Source organism: Rhagoletis zephyria, unplaced genomic scaffold, assembly GCF_001687245.7.
Source record: "Rhagoletis zephyria isolate East Lansing unplaced genomic scaffold, Rhagoletis_zephyria_1.1 Rzeph_scaffold_00112, whole genome shotgun sequence".
Taxonomy (NCBI): domain Eukaryota; kingdom Metazoa; phylum Arthropoda; class Insecta; order Diptera; family Tephritidae; genus Rhagoletis; species Rhagoletis zephyria.
This window is the reverse complement of record NW_016157196.1, coordinates 286,186-307,499: the sequence shown is the minus strand read 5'-3', so window position 1 is coordinate 307,499 and position 21,314 is coordinate 286,186. Positions and strand designations below refer to the sequence as shown.

At 37.5% G+C, this 21,314-nt stretch overlaps 1 protein-coding gene across 1 annotated transcript in view; it reads left to right on the top strand.

The window, feature by feature from the left end:
• Nucleotides 1–3,550: 3,550 nt before the first annotated feature.
• The window catches only part of Egfr (epidermal growth factor receptor), a 217,638-nt gene continuing 199,874 nt past the window's right edge, over nucleotides 3,551–21,314 (top strand). The window contains exon 1 of the mRNA XM_017634131.1: nucleotides 3,551–6,226. Coding sequence (XP_017489620.1) covers nucleotides 6,079–6,226 — 148 coding nt within the window. The 5' untranslated portion in view covers nucleotides 3,551–6,078. The remainder of the gene's footprint in view (nucleotides 6,227–21,314) is intronic.

Sequence of the window (21,314 nt, the reverse complement as noted above, 5' to 3'; positions counted from 1 at the left end):
CCAACAACTGTGCCAAGTTTGGAAGAAATTGGTGCAGCGGTTACCAAGATATACACATGTAACCATAAGTGGGCGTGGCTACGCCCATTTTCCAAAAATTTACAATATTCTTATTTTTGGTCTGAAAGTTATTGTAAATATCAATTTTGAGTGAATTATCTTCAGTTCAGTTCAGTTTCAGGCAGTTTTCGTATTTCTGAAAATTACCGTTATATGGGAGGTAGGCGTGGTTATTGTCCGATTTTGCCCATTTTCAATACCATCCGTCCTACGCCCGAAAGAAGTACACGTACCAAGTTTCGTTAAGATATCTTAATTTTTACTCGAGTTATCGTGTGCACAGACGGACGGACAGACGGACGGACGGACGGACAGACAGTCACCGCTTAATCGATTTCTCTTTTCATTCTGATCATTTATGTATACATTTGTCTATATCTATCTCGATTCGTTTTGGCTGTTACAAACAACCGTTATGTGAACAAAATTAATATACCCTTGTGCACAAGTGCGCTCGGGTATAAAAATTTACATTTTTGGCCGTTTTCGGTCATTTGTGTTTTTTTTTTTTAAATGAAAGATGTACTAGATATTAGTCGGATCGCAAAAAATTCGGATTCATCGCACCAAAAATCCTTCAATACGAATTTTCAGAGCAATCGAAAATCATAAACTTTCGCTCAAAAATGGGTCCCGCCTAAAACTTGAATTTGATATTAGCCGTGTTTTATTTGTCCAGAAATTTAAGCTATTAGCTTATTTTGTGTGGAGGACTTACCCAACATAATTATATTGGCTTATGAAAACCTATCTTGGCTTGTTTATTGAACAAGAGGCATTACCATTCGCATCAGAAATTTTCTCCTTCAGCCAATCAGAAAGAGGCAAAAACTTACTTTGACACTATTTGCAGTCAAACAACTGTCAAAATTAGGCTAACATAGGAAATAAGCTAATTTCGTTTTATTTGACCAACATTTAGCTATTTGCTTGTGATGGTTGAATAAAACATGCCTATTAATGATCTAAAAATTACCTAACCAAGAAAAATTACTATCACTAAATCAGCGTACCCGAATTGAGGTACGTCGTACAGTGGGGCAAAAAAGGTTGCTGTGGACAAATCAATTTTCAGAGCCCAAATATTAACCGATTTCAAGTTTCTTTTTTTTTTTAAATAAAAGATAATTAAACTTCGCATCGATCCATCTGTAGCGATTTTTTAAAAAAGCTCTAGTTTTTTGTTTATTCATGTTGAAAAATTAGAGAAAAAGATTTTACGTTTGAATGCTGCCACTTTTTTGGAAAATACATACTTGAAATTAATCTCAAAAGCCTGCACTTTTTTAAAAGAGCATTCATAAACATTTTTCCATAGGATGCATTTAATAAAACAATTTATTTAATTTGTTATCTATACCAATATATACATATTTTGAAATCCGTTTTTTCAGTTCGAAAAACTCGAGAACAGCTGTTCCGTTATTTTTGAAATTTTGGGTATCGATTCTAAGATCTAAGGATGATAATAGAACAAAAATAATTTCGATATATCAAAGCGGCGTGGCACCTCGCCTACAAACTGAAGTTTTCACACAACATATTTCTGGAAGTATTCATCGTAGAGCGCTACAACATTGTATATAGAATGGGAGTTATAAAAGAAGGGGGCGTGGCACCTCAACAAACTGAATTTCTCATATTAGAAAACGATGATGGCGTTTCCACGCCAGCCGAATCACGTAGTGATGGTTTTTTGAATACATCTCAGGGTTCTACAAACCTATTAATGGCTTTTGGTGGCAGTGGTGCCTTTTTTGTTCGACCCAACTCGCCTACCATAAGCGCAATTTCTCAGGCTTTGGGAACAAGATCGCAAGTTTTCTAAAAGACTGTGAAGACCCAATGAACCGAGATTTTTCAGGAGTTATACCAAGGGCTGGTTTCTCAAAGCCTGGTTGACAGTAATCATCGGCATGGAGTCGAAGACGTCGATAACGATGTTAACCGGAGGTTAGTGTCAACCCGGCTTTGAGCAACCGACTCTTAAAGCTTCAATTTACTCTCAAGCTGCTCCAAATAGTGATGAATATTCTCTTCTCACGCGGAAGCTATACACGATATAAGCGCAAAAGTTTTACGCAATAAATAGAGCGCATAACTAACACGGATCTATAGAGGAATTCTGCATCACTAACAGTTTTCTCACGTTGTTGAACAGGACGGGGTCATTAGATTGCGTACGGGCAGAGCAATTTTTGACCACCCTGCTTTTCTGCAAGGAAATTGACAAGTAAAGAGGACTTCTCAGAATCGTTAAGGCGTAGAACTAAAAAGAAGTCGGGTTGAAGACCTACAAGGAGCAACAATTGAAGGATAAATGCTCTGTTAAGAACTAAACCGCAAAAGAAAGAGTAAATTTCTGAATCATATCAGGTCTTTTCTGCACGTTACCGAAGATTTTGTAACCGGAAAATTTTATTACCAAAAAATGTCACCAGTTCTTATCACCGCGATTGTAGGTACGTTGGTGATGCAGTTAAAATATTCAGCAATTCAGCTATGAAGAATTGTGGAAAGTTTAGCATTGCATATTTCACGGAGAAAAATTTTGTTTCCAGCTTATGAGATGGTTAAAAAATTTACCGGTTACAAAAGTACACAGAATCCGAAAAGGGTTCAAAAATTGACAGGAACCTTATTTACCGGTTACAAAATTTTTATTACCAGCGCAGAATAGACCTGTTAGTCATTACAATTTTTTCCACTAGGCAAGTAGAAACCCAGTATTCGCTTTTTCATACTATTCTATTAATTGCCTAGGATATTTCCATTAAGAAAATATACATGCTTTTTGCAACTTCTTATTTTTTGGTTTTCTGCAAAAAAAAAAGTGATTTGGGACCATAGTGCTCTGGTCCAAACCGCCAAAAATAAACGAGGCAAAGAAGTGATCAAACAATGCAAGCGGGTTTGTACTACAACTCAGTAGCAGCAATTCTTAAAATCAGTTTTTTTAATTTTCATTTATTTTATAATTATAAATATTATTTAATTTGAACTGATGTTATTTTTGTTTTTGTTATTTCACATAATTATTTCACGTTAATCTAATTTGTTAGACTTAAGTTTTAATTAAAAGGGCCACAAAAACTATAACACATAAACATAAAAAACAATAAAAGTACTAATTAAAAGACCAAAATAAAAATGTAAAAAAAAATTTGCTAGCCATAGGATTCAAGCCAACTCCTAATCCGCAATACTGCCGTCTGTCAGGGTACAAGTTTGATCGAATCAACGGCGCCGTTAATTCGGCTCAACGTTGCCGTCTGTCTATGCTTTTATTCGATCTTTACTAGGCTTTACCCATGTATATATGTATGTACATATTATTTCCCCTTTTCCTCTTTTAAGTTCCACTGCCACTGCGTTCCATGCCAACTAAAAGCAACACTGCACACTTCAGTGTGTTTCATTTTTCACCTTTGCGCAGCAGAGCCGCTCTTTTTTGTAGGCGATGCGCATTGGCCTCTCATTTGTTGTTTGCTACTCTTGGACGTTAGTTGGTTGCGCTGATTGCGTGCGCCGTCGTTGTCGTTGTTACGCGTTAATTAACCAATTTAATTGGGTTTTGTGCGACTCCTTTTAGCCAAATTTCGTGGCTAAGTGATATCTACAATACATAATTGCAAAGTGCAATACGAATTTGTTAAAACGAAATCGGAAGAAGAAACAAACAAAAAAAAAACGGGAAAATAAACAAAAGTGTGCATCCGTATTAGTTGAAAGTGATGAAAATAAAAACGGAAATCAAAGGCAGTTAAGGGAAACTGATCGGGCTGACTGCAGTTTGTAAGAGCCACTAACTAGCGAGAGGGCCCTTATTAGCCGTACTATTTGCTGCCAGCGGCATATTTTGTCACTGCAGGCGGAACAGGTGTGTGTCTTTCTTGTGTTGCGTTTCGAAAATCACTGAATATTTGCAAGCAAAAAAAAAATAATAATCAGAAAAAAGTTAAAAATAAATACAATACTGCCTTCGCTGATTACTAAAAGGTGTAATTGGAAATGTAGATACATACATATGTATGCAAGTAAATAAATCGTATAATCGAAAAGTAATACTCAGCATTTAATAATAAATTTGCAGTCATACTTGGTGTTATAAAAATTAATTATCAACTCAAAGAAAAACATACATGTGCTGATAAACAGATAAAAAGTTGTGTTGCCGTAATAAGTAGAGTAAAGTGTATACCTATAGGAGAGTGAGGCCATAACGCTCAACGTTCTTTCTAGTTGTCGCCAATAGCAACAAACAAAAGGCATTGTTTTATATTTTATACCGGGAAAAAATAATAATAAAAGTGTAATGAATTAAAAAAATTAAGTGTGCTCAACAAGTGTAACGAAGCAAAAGCGCACCCTCAATACCGAACTCTGCGCGCCAGTGAACGGGTAAACTTAAGCGCACTTATAAAGTACATAACGACATAAGTGAATACATATGTATGTACATTTGTTTGTATGTTAGCTAAAAGTCATCATACCGCCGGACGGAAACGGAAATTTGAGTTCCTTTGAACGGCCAACAGGTTTTCGGGTAGTAAGGAACTGCTGCTGAACGATTGCTGAAAATTCATAAAATGAAGTGAACTTGGCGAACTTAATTTATTTTTAGCATTGGAAGCATATATTTTTTCCCTATGGAAATGCATTAATTTCTTCTTCTGCGACCCAGACAGTAACTGGTTTTATACGCCGAACTGATTTGCTCCATTAGCTAAGAAAAGACACAACAACGGGTCCACAGACAGATTCATTCACAATTCAACAGCAACAATATACAAAACAAAGATTACAACAACAAGACTGTACGATAAACTATCGATCGATCGCACGATATATGTACATATGCTAATTGGGATCGTGTCACACCTTGGCAGCAAGCAATAAGCAAGGAGAGCCTGCGCTACAGATACAGTGTAGTGCAGTACAGTAGCTACCAATAGCTTGTAGACCAGAGCGCACGCTCAAGTGTCGGCATTTCCGACTTCTAATATACAATTTAGGGACCATTGAAGCCGTAAAATTGTAAAAAAAAAATAAATAAATGCAAGAAAACAGAATCAGTTTGAAGTGTGAACCTAAACAAAAAGTGTAAAATAAAACTTTTATATAAATAAATACATACACGAATTTAAACAAAAAAGTGTCGAACTTGCAATTTCAGCACACTTACACACAATTAAAGCTGTTTGCATTACACTTACACACACACACACACACTTTTATGCAATCACATACATATGCATGTATGTATGTATGCACGTGTGTTGCAACATGTGGCAATATGCTGATCTTGGCTTTATCGCCGCCACATTAACGTCGCTGTCGTTGTCGCCTCTGTCGCCGCCGTTGTTGGTTTTATTTTCATTCGCGTCGTCAAATAACAAAAATCGCGTACGCGTCTCGGTCACCCGCGCCTAAGCAAGTATATATGTAGTTATATAGTTGCCCAATGCAAATCACACGTTCTGCTGTATTGCATAGCGCAAGCAAAAAGTAAAAAAAAACTAAAAAAAATTTTGAATTAACAACAAACACTGTTATTAGGCCAGGCGGTATTCGCGGTCGTCATCGCTGTCGCTGTCGCCGTGTTACGCTTGATCGAGCCACGCAAGGCAAGTAATCGAACTAGGCACTGAGCTGGCTATCGATAAATGCAGCAAATACAATTATATATATGTACATGCATATATATTTAATAAAAACAGTAAAACAACTATTTACAATAACGAATTGAAGCTCAACTATTTACAATTTAAATTCAAAAAAAAAATTTTGTGCATAAAAATTAGAAGTTGTATCGCTTTTTTGCAAATTTTAAGCCGTAAGCAGAAAGTTGTGCTCCTAAAAAAACTCATTTATTGTGTTTTGTGTGGAAAAAGAAGTGCGTAATCGAATAAAATAAGCACAGAGCGACAAGTGTGACATTCTACACTTTCGCATATCATTTTCTTGCATCGAAAATTAAAAGGAAATTAATTTTTATTTACACATTCAACGCTCGAAATGGCGTTAAACAGTCTACACCAACAACATCATCATCATCACTCGCATGTGATGATGTGGTTAACACTGGGATTATTTCTGTTAATTGCTGTGCAAAGCAACGAGGCGTCCATCACTGCTGGCTATGTGGATCATGGCGATATGAAAGGTAAGTGATTAGATCATTAGGTATGTGAATAATAGCACAATATGTGCCAGAACCTAAATACATATGCAAATAGTACCTCAATATGGAAAAACCTTAACTCAGTATTTATCTAAATCGATGTTTTTGCAAATTTCTATAGATAACTGCCGAAAAAAGTTAATCAAATTTGAAAGTTACGTCAACATTAAAATCACAAGTTAAAAAAAAAAACATTCGATGAAAAAAGGCACAACTTTTCGTAAACGATGAGTAAAATTCCCATGGGAATAATAATTCACTCTCATGCTCACCGTCTAATTAGTAATTATTCCACGATTAAATTAAGGACGAGTGAGAATTACTATTCTCATGCGAATTGCTTATTCTCATCGTTTACGACAGTGGTCGGTATACTATCGCATTCAAACGATTCACTGTGCGAGACTGTGTGAACTCAAAGCATTGCTTTTGTATACGTGTGAAACAAATATGTACTCAGAGAGCGCTCAGTGAGCTATGATGGCCTTTATTAAAATTTTGAACAGGGCTTTTCTTAGAGCGAATGCTTTCCTCGAAGCTCTATTTTCAATTTGTGAATAAACCTGGTCTAAAGATCAGCTATGTTAATGTTTCCAAGCAACATTTGTGTAAGACAGCCATCTAAGCAGGACTCTTGTGAGAGGGCACTTATTTTGCCCGAAATTTCCCCTACTTTTTTTTCTAGAAATGTGACGTTAGTAATCTTTCGTGGTACTTACACTTTTTTCTTTATGATTGATCACTAGCATAACCTCTGCAGCTGTCATTATCTTCACAGCCGGTACTGATCCTTATGTGTCTTAGTTCTGTAAGACCTGTAAAGTAAGGCTTGCTCAGAAGCCTCCTTTTGTCCCTGCAGAACGCTGGCCAGCCGCAAGGAAGATGTTCTTCAGTGCTTCCTCTTTCGGTGTGGTACTTAAGCGATAGGAAAGATTCGAATTCAGTCTATGAAACCGCAGTTAAGAATGGTTTATATAAGTTTTTTCTGTCTAGTTCAGCTACAGGCTAGTATGCAGCTCTAAAGAAAAGTAAAAACTCCATATAAAATGACGTATAAGAATTGGCTAAGAAATTTTCTTGTGTCAAATTTACTTAAGGCATTAAGTACGCAGTTCTTAAGAAAATTGCTACGATTTCTCTTACGGGTTTCTAAAGTTTTTTTTGTGAAAAAAGAGCACAAGGCAACCCATGTTTGCAACAGAAATATATGCCCGTTCCATTATTTCTTGTGGAAAGAGTGAGGCAACAGGCAATGTACACAATTTTCATCATAGTTGATGCTATCTCCCTGATCTCTTAAACATTAGTCACTCGATTTCTCAGAAATTGGGCAAGAGTGATACACCACCATTCGGTCTGGTTCAGCGCATGACATACGAATGGATGAAACTAGTCTTTGAGTTCTGTAGGGGTGATATCTGTGGATGAATTCAATATGAACTATATGCTCAGCTTTTTAACTGACAGCATTTGGGCCTTGCTTTATAAGTGATGCTCAAGCGTCATCAGAAGGCATACAGTGCAGTCTTAAGTGTGGGCTTCTGGCTGTTATGAAGATTCATCTACTTCTTTCTATTAGTCTCCAGCAAACCACCCAGGCGCATCATAGTTTAGAACCAACCGACTAATAGTCTACTTTGTTGTGCGATCTCGGCTATATAATTTGTGGACGTTTGTAGTTGTGTGCGCGGTGAAGGAGATTATGCCTAAGTTCAGCTTGATCTCCTTCGTTCGGATAGTAAAATGGATTGTCGCTAGTTTTGTAGTCGTCAGGGCGCATTCGTTGCTAGTCGCCGTCTTCCGTCGACATTCTACAAAGCCAAACTACATGAAATAGCTTTAAATTATAGAACAAACATAGATAAATGCTCTAATATCGAACAGTTTGTCATGTTCGGTCGAAAGAAAGCTGTTTTATCCTAAAAACTATTTTAAAAAAAAAAAACTTGAATATGTATAGGGATCATTAAAATTAATCCCAAATTCGTTGAATCTCATATGAGTAAAATAAAGTGAAGAGGAAGCTAAAGAATACCTTAAAATTTTACCAAAAATTATGCAACTTGCATTCCCACAATTTTCTCTACTCCCCAAAAACAGCATCCTTACCAGTAAAATTTCACACACGCACGCACTTCAATTAAAGATTATTATCTCAGAATTCTCATTAAAAAATACACATTTACTAGTAATTGTAAAACTCATTAGCTGATAGTTATGCAACTTTCTTCATAGTTATTCTCGAAATGCAACCGCATCCGTAAAAGCAATCATGCAACTCTAAATCGAATTGCATCACTGCTGCTGGATGATCTCTTCACTACCCACACTGTTGCGCAGCTCTGTTTCCATTGCGATTACATGATTTCCCTAATCGCTTCCGTATCTCTCAGCATCATCAAGGATTGCTGGAAACCCAAACAACCAAATTATTAAATGTACGTCTCACCTTTTTGAAGCGCAAATACCTGCGGGGAAAGAATGTAAAGAAACTCGCTCTTTTCCTATAAACTGATCGATCGTTTCTTCTATGCTTCGATAGCCATAGAAGATGATCGACAGCCGGTGTTTTGTGATTTTGTATTCTAGTAAAATACAAAGCAAAATTCATCATTAGAATCAGCAGTTCAACAACAAATTCAACGCATCAAAACTCAAGCTGTGAGCAAAGAGAACAACATCTAAGAAGAAACGAAATCATGGTGTGAGCAATCTCTAGTTTAAAAAAATGGAGTGCGTTTGAAGAAAAAAAGCAGCGATCACTAAAAATGTGAACTGCATCTGTTCCACTAACAAACAATCTGCTCGGCTTACTTTGCTTTGTTTCTCGCGTTTCATTCACATGGTGTGCCTCACCTGTGACAGCAGTAGAGGGAGGATCACAACGACATACATACATACGTATGTACATATGTACATTCATAAACCCAAAAACCGAAAATAATGCAAACCACCATTACCCTGCAGGGAAGCCGCGGACTAGTGAATCAAATTTCTTGTTCCGTACTAGATATTTATTGCCAAAATTTAACCAGTCCGATAGTAACTAGATCACCGCCAGTTCAAAATTAGTGAAATGTGATACTTAAAAAAAAAAACAAATTTTATATCACCTTTTTCATTAGAAGTCTATATCTAAGGTGACGAATTTAGAACTGGTTCGGAATTATAGAAAGAGGGATGCAGAAGGAACGAGATCTTATCTGTCGAAACTAGAACCAGTTCGGAACTATAGAACAAGGGATGCAGCGGGAGGCAATTGACACTTCCTAGGACATGGTCATGTTAAACTCGCCAGTTACATGAAAAGGAGATTTATTGCGAACCACTACTGGGTCTAAATGTTCTAGAAGCGCACCAGTTCAGAACTAGAGATTTTCCCACAGGGCAGCAACATCACATCCACACAAATAATGCACCACCACCACTTTTAAAAGTCGGTATTTATGTATGTACATAGTTGTATTTGTGTATTTACAAACGTCCGCTTATTCTTTCCGCAGGTATGATTTACCTGTTCGTTGTACAAACTCGGGATTTTGTGGGTACAGTGCCTCGTACAGGTACATGGTTAGTGAAGTTTCTCTTGTATATTTGCTTTTTTCCATTGTGCAGGATAACCAGAGGTCGCTGTCTATGTTTCCACGTTTACCTTTTTTACTCGTATTTGTTGTTTGTATTTTATTTTGTGGACATTCGCCGGCTTGTTGATTTTTGCTTTTGGCTTTGAAGGTGTGCACTCATTCAAAACTGTCGAGTTTTTCAGCTGCATTGGCATTCGTACGCATTAGGAATGAAGGAATTTTCTGGTACATACATAGATACAAATATACGAAGGAATGTGTAAAGCAATTCATAATGTCTTTGGATTCCTGCTGGAAACTTGTTATTTGTTCATTCATAGATCGCCACTTGGAATTAATATTCTGTTCTCTAGTTAAGCCAGTTTCCAAACGAGTTTGGAAAGCATACAGATATTTATGTATGAATGTATGTATTTAGTTATAGAACCTAATCAATAAACAGTACAAGTTCTTTTTGGTTGTTTGTGTTTCCGACAGGGTAGGAGTATGATGTATTGTGGAACGATTTTCCGTCATCCCTTGTCAAATTTGGTTTGGAGACAAACCGGTTTTTTCCGTTGTGCTATCTTCAGTGTCATTTTTCGTTCGTGAGAACAGTATAAGCTTATGGAGATAGACGCAAAGACTCAATATATATATATCAATGCTGTTATTGAAATAGAATAAAATTGTTCCAAAAAGTTTTGGCTGAAAAGACAACCCTTGACCACACATAAATCAGGCCGTTTCAGATATGTTGCCCCAACTGCGGTGGAAACGCCCGGATTTCATCTGAAATTCACTTTTTCTCGGGTTCTATTAAGTTTCCGATCCTATGTTAAATAATGCTACTTAGCTAGGTGGGATCTCATATGTGAATGCAGATGGCAGTCTCAGCAGGAATGAACTTAAAGCTTCACCGCATTATATACTACCCATAGTTAAACTCAAGCCTAGTCTTATTTATGACGACATATTTTCCGGGAATGTCTATGTACAAACGTTTGTCGGTTTATTCACATCAACTGTGGCTTGGACTTTCTTTTATTGGTTCTCTCATTTGCTACTTTACTTTCCTTGTTCACCTACAGGTTTTAAGTTCAAGGCTATTATCATTATCATCGGAGCAGCATTATCCGTACGTATGAGATTGGACATCATCGGTAGCGTTATCGGTATTACAGTTTACCAATTAGTATTCTTTGGAACTCATCGCGTAGGTAAAGAGTACTATGGATCTTTCGTAGAATACCTTTTCCGAATGGCTCTTCATCTTTGTTCGACATCGTCCATTTTACAGCGCCGAAAACGACGAGTATGTCAAAATATTTGTAAAACGTGATTTTTGTAAGCCCTAAAAGGTTTCTGATTTTCAATTTCCTTTCGAGTCCAAAGTACCACTCTGTGATTCTCTCTGAATTCTATGAAATTATACGAAACATTCACAGCTTCAAAGGTTAAACCGCCAACAGTTATGTACGCGTAGGCTCTTTCCGATTTGCCAGACGATATTTTGGCTTAATGGCTTTCACCTCGAGCCCAACCTCTACTGTAAGCTGCTAGTAGATCTATCTTCTCACCTAATCCTAACCTATTTTTACCAACTTCTCTGACTGCCAGGGGGTAGGGTATTCATGATTTTATAATCGATTTTTTTTTTGCAAATCCCATTAAATACCTATCAACAACCGGCTTCGCAGTATTGGGTCCCACGTTAATATTCCGTCAAGCGTAATTCCGATATATGTATGTACTTCTCGTCAGAAAACATCGAAGGAGAATTTTCTCTTGTTGAAAGTTGTGCCTCTGGTATACCTGCTTAGATCCATTTCCATCCCAAACCTATGATAATAATTCGGAGGTTAGTAGAAACGGAGATAAAGCCCTATTTGCTTCGCATAGAATTCCCTAGTCGCAATGACTGGATTCGAGGAGTGACGCGGTGCTAAAAGGACAAGGTAACCTTTATACATAGAACAAAAATTAATTGCGGGGTAATTGCAGACATTTTCCATTGAAAAACTCAATTTGGAGCTATACTTTCTCCTACCCGAGCTTGCGAGCATCTTTTAGGTGGATAAGTCAGCAATTAAGGAGGTGGTAAGGTACATGAAATTCCATACACCCGCGAAAACGGAGGTGAAAAATTTCTCAGATCGATTAGAGAATGTCTTTGTGTGTGTAGAACATTGAGTAATATGGAACCAGAATACAGAAATTTACCACTCGAAATGTAAGCAGAGCTGGAGCTGTACAGGATCGTAAAGGTTTGCAAGAAAGATCTGTAATACCTACAGCCAAACAAATTCACGGCAGTCTGCACAGGACCTTAACTCATGGTTGAGCAAATGTCGAAAGGATCAGCATCCACGCCCAGCCCACGTGAAAAGTCGTGGAAACTTGAAGTTTCACGAAAACATTGCATTCATAGCACAGACCCACAACAAGAAGGTAATTTAAGAAATTTCAAGCAGTTCGTATTGGTCAAAATATGGACCAAGATCCTAACTTTCCAATGAATAAAAATGGGCATCAAATAAACAGTCTTCAAAAATATTTACGCCGTAATTTCTGCTTATTTCCATGCTTTATACAGTTTCCGAGATATAGGTCAAAATGTGAAACATTCGTCAAAATTTTTGTAATATTTACAAAATATTTCGAGTATGTACAACATACAACAGGTATCAAACTAAAGGCCCCGAAAAATATTTTACCCGCGTTTTCTGAATTTCGGTTGCTTCCCGTAGTTCCCGAGAAATAGTTCAATACGTGGACCAATAGTTCAAATCTTTCTAATAAGTTCAAAGATTTTCGAATAGATACTACAAAAGAGGTATCAAATTAAAGGTTTTCGAATTTTACGAGTGTTTTCTGTTTCTTTGTTGCTCTCTATAGTTTGCGAGATAGAGGTCAAGATAGGGGCCTAGATAAAATTGTCCAACACATACGAAACTAGCTGTACCCGGCGCCCGTTGCTGCGTTTCAAAATACCTTTGTATCTATACGGTGACCATACGTCCTGTATTATACGCCAAATGTTCTGTATTTCTTTTAATGTCCTGTATTTGTCCTGTATTCGGTATTTCGACGCCTTAACAACTCATTAAAATGGCATGCCTATGAAGGAGTTTTAAGTGATGTTGGTATATGATCGCCATTTTCTCCATAAACAGAAACTGGATTTTCTAATCTGAATGCCTGTGACTCGAATGGAGGAATACATACAGTGACCAAAATAGAAATTAGGACTCGACATTTTAGTAAGTTTTGGCTATTTTTCCTTAGTTTATTTAATGTTTATTATTTATTTTATGAAAGTAAAGCTCTTTTCCCAACAACAACCATATAATACCAAATTTCCAACTTTGTGCAAAAAAACTATAAAAATTAATTCTACAATGTTTCACCAAAATTTTAAACTTTTTAATTAGAATCTTTAGAGAAAATTTGGTTTGCAGTTTTGTAACTAATTGAAATTGAGTATAATAAAGTGCGAGTGGAAAGTGTTGCTCATTTGCTTCTCTTTCAAGAAAATGGTCGAACATCCTTAATTTGTATGAAAAAAATGCGCAATACTGTCAACAAAAAAAAAAAATAAATAAAAAATTGCCAAAAATGGAAAGCCTTAGCGACTTACGGGTTAAAAATCTCGGTAAACTATCCTACAAATTTGTATGTTACTACAAGATACTATTTCAGGGCTTATACATATAGGATCATTGAAGAAGGCTTTAAGATCTGTAAGCTGTTGCGGAAAAAATTTGCAAAATTATTTTTTGTCCTGTATTCGGCTCTCATAAATATGGTCACCGTACCTAAATATGTATGCAATTTTTTAACCAGTTTTTCGATGGTTCTCCATAATGCGAGTGGGAAAACAGTATTTTTCAAATCTCTCTCTGTTTTATTGAGTTTCAGGTTTAATTGCGTCATATTTTAAGCAAATGCACTTATCTGGGGAATACTCAATGTATGTTCGCTACTAAATAAAACATTTTTTTCTCTATTATTTATGCTTGTGAAAAACTGATTAGAATATTGCAAACAGACGCAACGCACGCTGGGTACAGCTAGTATTTAACATTGCATCTAAAATAGATTTTTGACCGAAAAGTATAAACCTCATCCCACTGATGAACTGTAGTAAAATCTCGTGGAACTTGACTACAACTTATGGCCCGGATTTTTTACTTTTCAGTCTAAGCCCGATATTTTGCCCCTGCCTCTAACACAACTACTTACCTAGTAAGTAGTCAGTACTTATGTAAAGAATGAAAGTACTTGGCATCAATGTACGTATGTATGTACTATAGTATGTAAGCACTTAAGTAAACTTCACCTGGTTCTTACCGCTTACCTGGCGCTTATCAAGCGCCTTCTCATAAAAAGCGCGATAACACTGTTTACTTTTCTATTTGATATAAATATGATTTGTTGTTGCTTGCTGCTGTTTTATTAGCCTCGTTAAGAGTTCAGAGCGTCCATACTTACTTAACCGAGTAAATGAGTCAGCAAAAGTAAATAAAAAGAAATTAAAATAAAAGTAAGAAGTTGGCAAAAAGCACATCAACTGGGTGTAACTGGGATAACATTCACCAACCGTTGTGCAGACAAGCAAATAGTAATTCTAGATGTGTATATTTGTATGTAGTGGCGTCACAGATTTCACTTACTTACAATGTCTGTTGGCCTACCTTATGCTGGGATCTGCCAGCTGAGAAGAGCAGAGTAAAAAAACAGAGAAAGCCACCTACTTGTAGCCGCAAAATCAGCAAAAGCTAAGGCGCAAAGCCGTCACCAGCATACATAAAATGAACACATATGCATACACATTAGAGTGGTTCAAGAAAATCGTCTATTTTTTTTTTCAAAATCCCCTGCGAAATATTTTAGGGACAGTAGATCAAGACGCCTGTCAAAAACACAGCTCTTTTGGAAAAGTGAATTTATGGAGAAATTATAAGAGACTTTGTTTATAGCCTTCAATTTTCTTCACAAATATTTATTGTTAATTCCGAAAACGATTTATGAAATTTTAAAATTTAAACAGTCGAAAAAATTTCACCGGTTTTTTTTTGGAAAAAAGGTAGGTAGTAGATTTTTCTTGAACTAGTCTAATGTACGCAGTTCCACTTTACAAAGTACGCTATTTATTTTGCTCATTAAGGTCGAGAGAGCTGCCAGTTTCTGCCACAGCGGTTGCAGAATCAGTTCAGCTGCTAGACGATCGTTTGCACTCTTCATAATTTTTGCAGAACCAAGCGAAGCAACAGCAACAACAACAAGAAACAATAACAGCAGCTGCTGCCCTGCAAAGTTGTTAAACCTCCATTGTTGTTGCATACATACGCATACATACATACATACTTACATGCCTACATGTGTTTGTACTACGTAAATGCATTTTTTTTTGTTGTCACTCTGCTTGCATCTCACGGTTCACCTGCCACGCCACCGCTGCAGCATGCAATACGATCACTTTGCCAAAACACACTGGCTGGCAGACAGACGCAGACGTATGTATGTACGTACGTGCATAGTAAATACATTTGCTCACCTGCCTCATACCTACACTTTAATTAGTCTTTTTGGCCCAGTCATATATTTAGTTGGACATTTGTACGTACACATACCTACACTTAGCTATATTAACTTGGCTTTATTGCAACCAACTTCTGTAAGTTGCACATTGCAACGAGCCACCTGTAGCATGTTGTTGTGCGTGTAATGTCATATATGAGCACTTGCAACACGGCCGCCCCCTCACCTGCAGCAGCAACGCCACCTTTGCACCGAGTTATTGGCTCAATAGCAACTGCTGTGTCGTTATTTCTCTATGCCTTCCCTTGCATTTACAATTTCGTTAAAGCTGGCTATGAGAAGTCGGTCGGTCGGCTGACTTGAGTGGTTTGTTTTGCTCGGCACGTTTATGCGTTGTTGCCAATGTTGGTTGCACTATCTGTTGTGGCATTGCTATTGGTCTCGTTGTTGTTGTTGTTGTTGTTGTTGGAGTTGGTGCGGTAAGCACCGCATCGAAACCAGTTCTTGCAAATAAATAAAGAGGTTTACTTTTCGATTATTGTTTTCGTAAATTGTCGTTAACTTTTTACGTTTCGCAACAATAACGCGCGACATTTAATAGACAACAATGCGTGACAAAAAATGCGCCAAATCATAAAGCATAGTGTATATGAATGATATAGTTCAGGAGGGGAAAATTTACTATTTAAATAACTGAACTATTTTTCTTCTCGAATTGTTCTTAATTGGAAAAGGTTAACAAATAAAAAATTTGTACCATTTTATTCTAACGGATGCAGTTTGAAGATACGAAGATTGATATATGTAACTATGCCAAGATGGCGCAACCTATATGGCGGTAGTTAGAGTCTCGGGATCTAATATAGTCACTTTAAAGCCATGCCATCAATAAAGCTTCAGTAGCTTGTATGTGTTTATATCACAGCCTGTGCACAGGAACAATGGATTTGGAAGGTTTACACATAACCATAGAACAGGTAGCCAAACGTACTCCTCTAAACTTCGCCAGAAAAGGATTTTACGAAGGAAAGCTTATGAGAATATGTAGAGACTAGGCTTACCGGTGTCAGTCAACAAGCTTGGAACTTTTTATTAGAATATTACAACAGTTTTTTAAAACTTTATAGGCCATAAGATTCTAATGCTTTGCAAATGTTTGAAAATGGAACATTCTGTTTCAAACAGGATTCCTTCCTGGCGGGCACATTGATAAATTAGAAAAGTTGGTGAAAAGAAAAAAAATTCCCAGGTTTTATTCAAGTAGTAGATGGCTCCAAGATTCTTTAAACTTAAACCTATCGGATTATAAAGTTTGAGGCTGTATGCCAAGCATACTAGGGAACATAAATATGTAGCATGATCTTGGATAATTTCAAAAGGATTTAACAAAAATACGAGGACGAAATATCAAACGAAGTCGACAGTGCAACACTCAAAAACTGATGGGAATGGGACCAATTGTATTCATTAAAAGAGGTCTAGGTTGGTTCCCATTCCCTTTTTACACCGATTTAATGTCGTGAAGTTAGGGTTCAAAATAAACAAGTTTGTAATTTAACTTACCAAATTTGGCAAATGTGTTTTTATTATTTTATTTTATTTTTTTTTTAAATTACACATGAAAACACGAAGTTACAAATTGAGATAAAAAAGAAATGGTAACCCTTTGGCGAATTTTCATTATTTGACAAGCTCAATCAAATGCTGTTGGTCCGATTCGCATCAACTCAAAATGTTTGAAATTTGTTGCACTGTGTTATTCGAAATAAAGCTAACGATATTATTATTCAGAAAACTAAGTGCGACAGTTACTGTTTTACGCGCGGTATTAGGTAAAATTTTCCGGGGAACATTTTCGTAGAACATTTCATTGCACCATTTTCTTTACAGGAGGTCGTTTTGACCACTCATTTTGAGATCTTTGAAAAAAGTGCAATTCAGTGGCCGCTAGAGGGTTAAATAATTCCAGAAAATTATTCTTGATCAAATTTTATTAAGGGTATTCTCAGAAAAATTTGTATGCGATTAACGTAAAAGTCTACAAAAAGCAAAATATCTAAGCATTATAAACAGTTTGCCTAAAAGTATGCAAAGTACTTTTTCTTCGGATTGCTATTTCTTTTAAATCTAGTCCGCGGAGTTTAAAAATCTAAGATATTTCAGGGGGTTAGTATCTCTTAATTTTATTATCCGCTAAATAAATGTTTGGCCAGAAATCTAATCCTACTGGTGGGCAGTTCCACAGGAGAAGTTTCACCATTTCTTCTGCATCTGAAGATTTTTGACATATGACAAAAGGTGTTATACTCTAATACTATTCTTTCAGCATGTGTGTCCAGGACCAAGAGCCCAGTGAACAGTATCCTGTGAAACTGACACTTAGTCGAGACAAACCCTTCCTGTTCAATTTGATGAAAACTGAAGTACATTTTGCGCATTAGGTGGGCCGAAGACTCTTACAAAACTATGGCAAATTGTAGTTCTTTCCAGCTCTAGGTAGCCACAGTTTTCTAGTGCTGAAATATATGGTCTTAGATATAGCTCAAGAGGCATAAGAACCTCAAGTGACACTGAGATATTAAGAGCCGACACGTTGCTGAATAGCTCATCGGTCATTTCGTTGCCCTGAATGTTGCTCATATGCCTATTTGCTAAAGGGGTAAAGTATGCACTGTCTTATTTACCGTCTGGCTATGCAAGTAAACTGCCACGGTTCATTCTGAAATTAAAACCATTTTACACGCTTCTATGTAGGCAAAGACCTTCGCTTGGACAATACTGACCGAATCTGGTAGTCGAAAAGACTTTTCCATTTGGAGTGAGTTGAAAAAGTCCCAGCTCTCGAACTTCTGGCGATTTCACTAACAGGCATAAGCTTGAGCCTGATGCTCTCGCAAGCATCACCAATGTTTGCGAAGCTCTTCACCTGGAAGGATTTGGAAAATTGCTATTCGCACATGTCCATGACCTGGTCGAGGACCAGTTGATGCAACTGTGCCTTACACAACCTTTACTTAGCTAGAAGTGGCATCTACAATGGTTACCTGCAGATTATCTCTCTCCACTTCGCTGTAGCCGCGTTAATTGGTTAACATAAAACTTGCCCTTTTTGGAAACCCTTTCAGTCTCATTCGATTCCATCCTTCTTCTCGGTGGCCTGGTACGATGGGTTCTCATCCACCGCTGCTGAAAGCGAATTTTATCTTCGGTCTCCTTTTGGATAGGCAATCCCATTCGTCTTATAGAGCTCTTTCTTTCCGAGTATAGCTAGATCCCGCCGGTAGTGATTTTCCGAACATAGATGTATCAGATTTTGGAAGCCCTTTGACATGGTTTCCCAAACGGTGAAGTCCTGTTGCCCACAGTAGTGACTCCGTCATCTGGTGCCAAAATCTCTTTACTGGATAGCAGAAGCTGCTCTTTCCAGAAGAAACCGCGCCGAGCTGGTCTGATGCAGTAAAATAGCAAGCGAAAAGAGGAAAAAGTCAGTCCGGCCAATGGCAGGGTAAGGTCACCGTTACTTACTTAGGTAATTCGGTGTCAGTGAAACGCCGTATAAATACAGTTTATTCGCCCTGACTGTAAACATCGTCCAATTTTCATGGTCCTCTTTACACTCTGGTTTAAGGGAAACCTCCGAACCGCGATGAAAGAGCATTGCGAAGGGACTATTGAGAAGTAAAACAATTATCAGTCAGCTACCTCGGGGACGTTTCAGTGGTGGAAAATTGGCTCGACATAATTAGGGGACTTGCAGGACAGCTTAAGCGTCGTAATGTTTTAACATCCTAAAATGTTTCGATATAAAAAAAAAAACGGTTAAAAGATTTTAAAGGGATTTGTAACTGCACTAAACCGTTTTTAAACGGATATAAAATATATAATTAGCTCTTAATATGACCTCTGAAATCCCTAAAGCCATTTTAATTGTTATTTTACAAGAAGTTCTTTTATGATTTCAAGGCATTACAACGCTTAAGACGTCTTGTGAATCCCCAAACGATAATACTTGATAAAGAAACGATTTGTACATACCTATGTTGGTATGGAAAAAATTTACCTGTCGTACCTCCATTCCACTATGAGAGACATCGCCAAGCTGAGGTCGTACACTGGCATACCGAAGGTAGGTTTTTTTCAGCTCCGGTGGGAAACTACCAGATAATCTTTCTGGCGGAAATTAACATCGCTGGCTTAAATATAAATATAAACCTAAGCAAGTACAGTAATAGGAATCGCCCAATCTTAAGAAATACCCAGCCTGCATTTTTCAAGTCCGTATTTTAGCTTGAGTTGAAATCCTCGTTAGTCCTTGCGTGCACAGACGTAGTCAGTATGGCCACAGATAGCACCCAAAATTTCAACGAACTACTTTCGAATCATGCAGATTTGGGTCGCAGAGCAGAGTGACTATTAATTAGAAGCCCATGCGGTACGATTTTATATAATTTTGGACCCATATTTCCGTAGCTTTTATCAAGGACGATGCGGTGGAAACATTCCAAAAGCCCCGAAATTGTAACCACAGGCAGGTTAGAATAATTTCGTACCTCCGAAATATTTTTTGTTGCTAAGCTGGATGGAATTTAGAAAATATCGTTTCCCGGCACCATATCTAAGACAAAATGCAAATCAAAATAAGTACTCGATAATGTCGAGTCGGCGCGTTAGTCAGAAACAACATTGGAAACCACAAAGTTGTGCATTAAAAACATTATCAAGGGTCAAAAGAATAATCCTTAAGTATCCTTTTTACTAGCAGCTGATACCAGCTATTTGTGTGACGCGACAGCAACTACCTACCCAAACCGTATACATACATTTCGGCTATTTTCAATTAATGCAATCTGATCGCAAGTCATTTTTCTTCAAAGAAAAAACACTTCTGCCAATAAGTAATTCAAGTGCGTATCTTCAGACGTCGGAACACTTCGATGACGAAGTGGCCACTCCAATTGCAGGCATGCATGCTGGTGCACTTGTGCTCATTCCAAGGAATTTTCGGCACTTTCTGCTGCATGCAGGACGAACGGCAACAACAAAATTGACTTTGTCAGCCAGTCAGCAAGCAGGTACCTATGCATGTTCACACAGTGATTGCTCTTTTTTCCACTTCATTACCGTGCCGATGCGATGTCCTTTGCTGTCTTTTCCAGCTGTTGTGTAGGCAAAGACAGGATCTTATTTGCAAAGAAGCGTCTACTTACTCGTATTACTGGAAGCACTTAACAACAAGCAAGGCGTAGATTTATGAAATGTATCGAATTTCATTTCATATTTTTCGGTGAGAGTAACGCTTCTGGCTGACCCGATCCGATCCGGGCCGACCCGCCTGCCTGCCCGCCTGCCTGACTGCTTGTGTGCTATCAACTGAGAGGCAACTACATATTTACGTACGCTGGTCTGTGTTGCGTTTGCTATCAGAAATTTACATGCTTTTTAAAAATACCTTTGCCGTTTCCCCCGTCGTTGTATGTCCTTCGCTGGCGGATGTGTTGTCATCGTTTTTTTTTTCTTCTTCACCATTCTATGCGCATTTGATTGTTTTTGCTTTGCTATCAAAAATATGTCTACCACATTTTCGCTTTGTATAGCCAGTCAGCGTTTTGGAATGCGGTAGAGACCAGTAAATGCGCTCATACTTACCATACCGGAATGCGTGTCCTTTTAAATTATCCTTGCGCCACTTGAATCACATGTTTCCTGCGTTGAAGTGCGCCTGAAGTGTTTGCTGGTAAAGGAAGACAACAAAAAAAACAAGTAAGAAAGTCTAAGTTCGGGCGGAGCCGAACATTAAATACCCGGCGCAAGTATTAAATATATGTTTTTTCACCCTTCCGAAACCTTCCGTTAGATGGTAAGCCGAGGTGTATCAATTTTGAGTAAATTAGCGTCCTTCAATTTGGAAATATTGAAGTTTCAAGCATTTCTTAAATTTACCGTTATATGAGAATCGGCCGTTA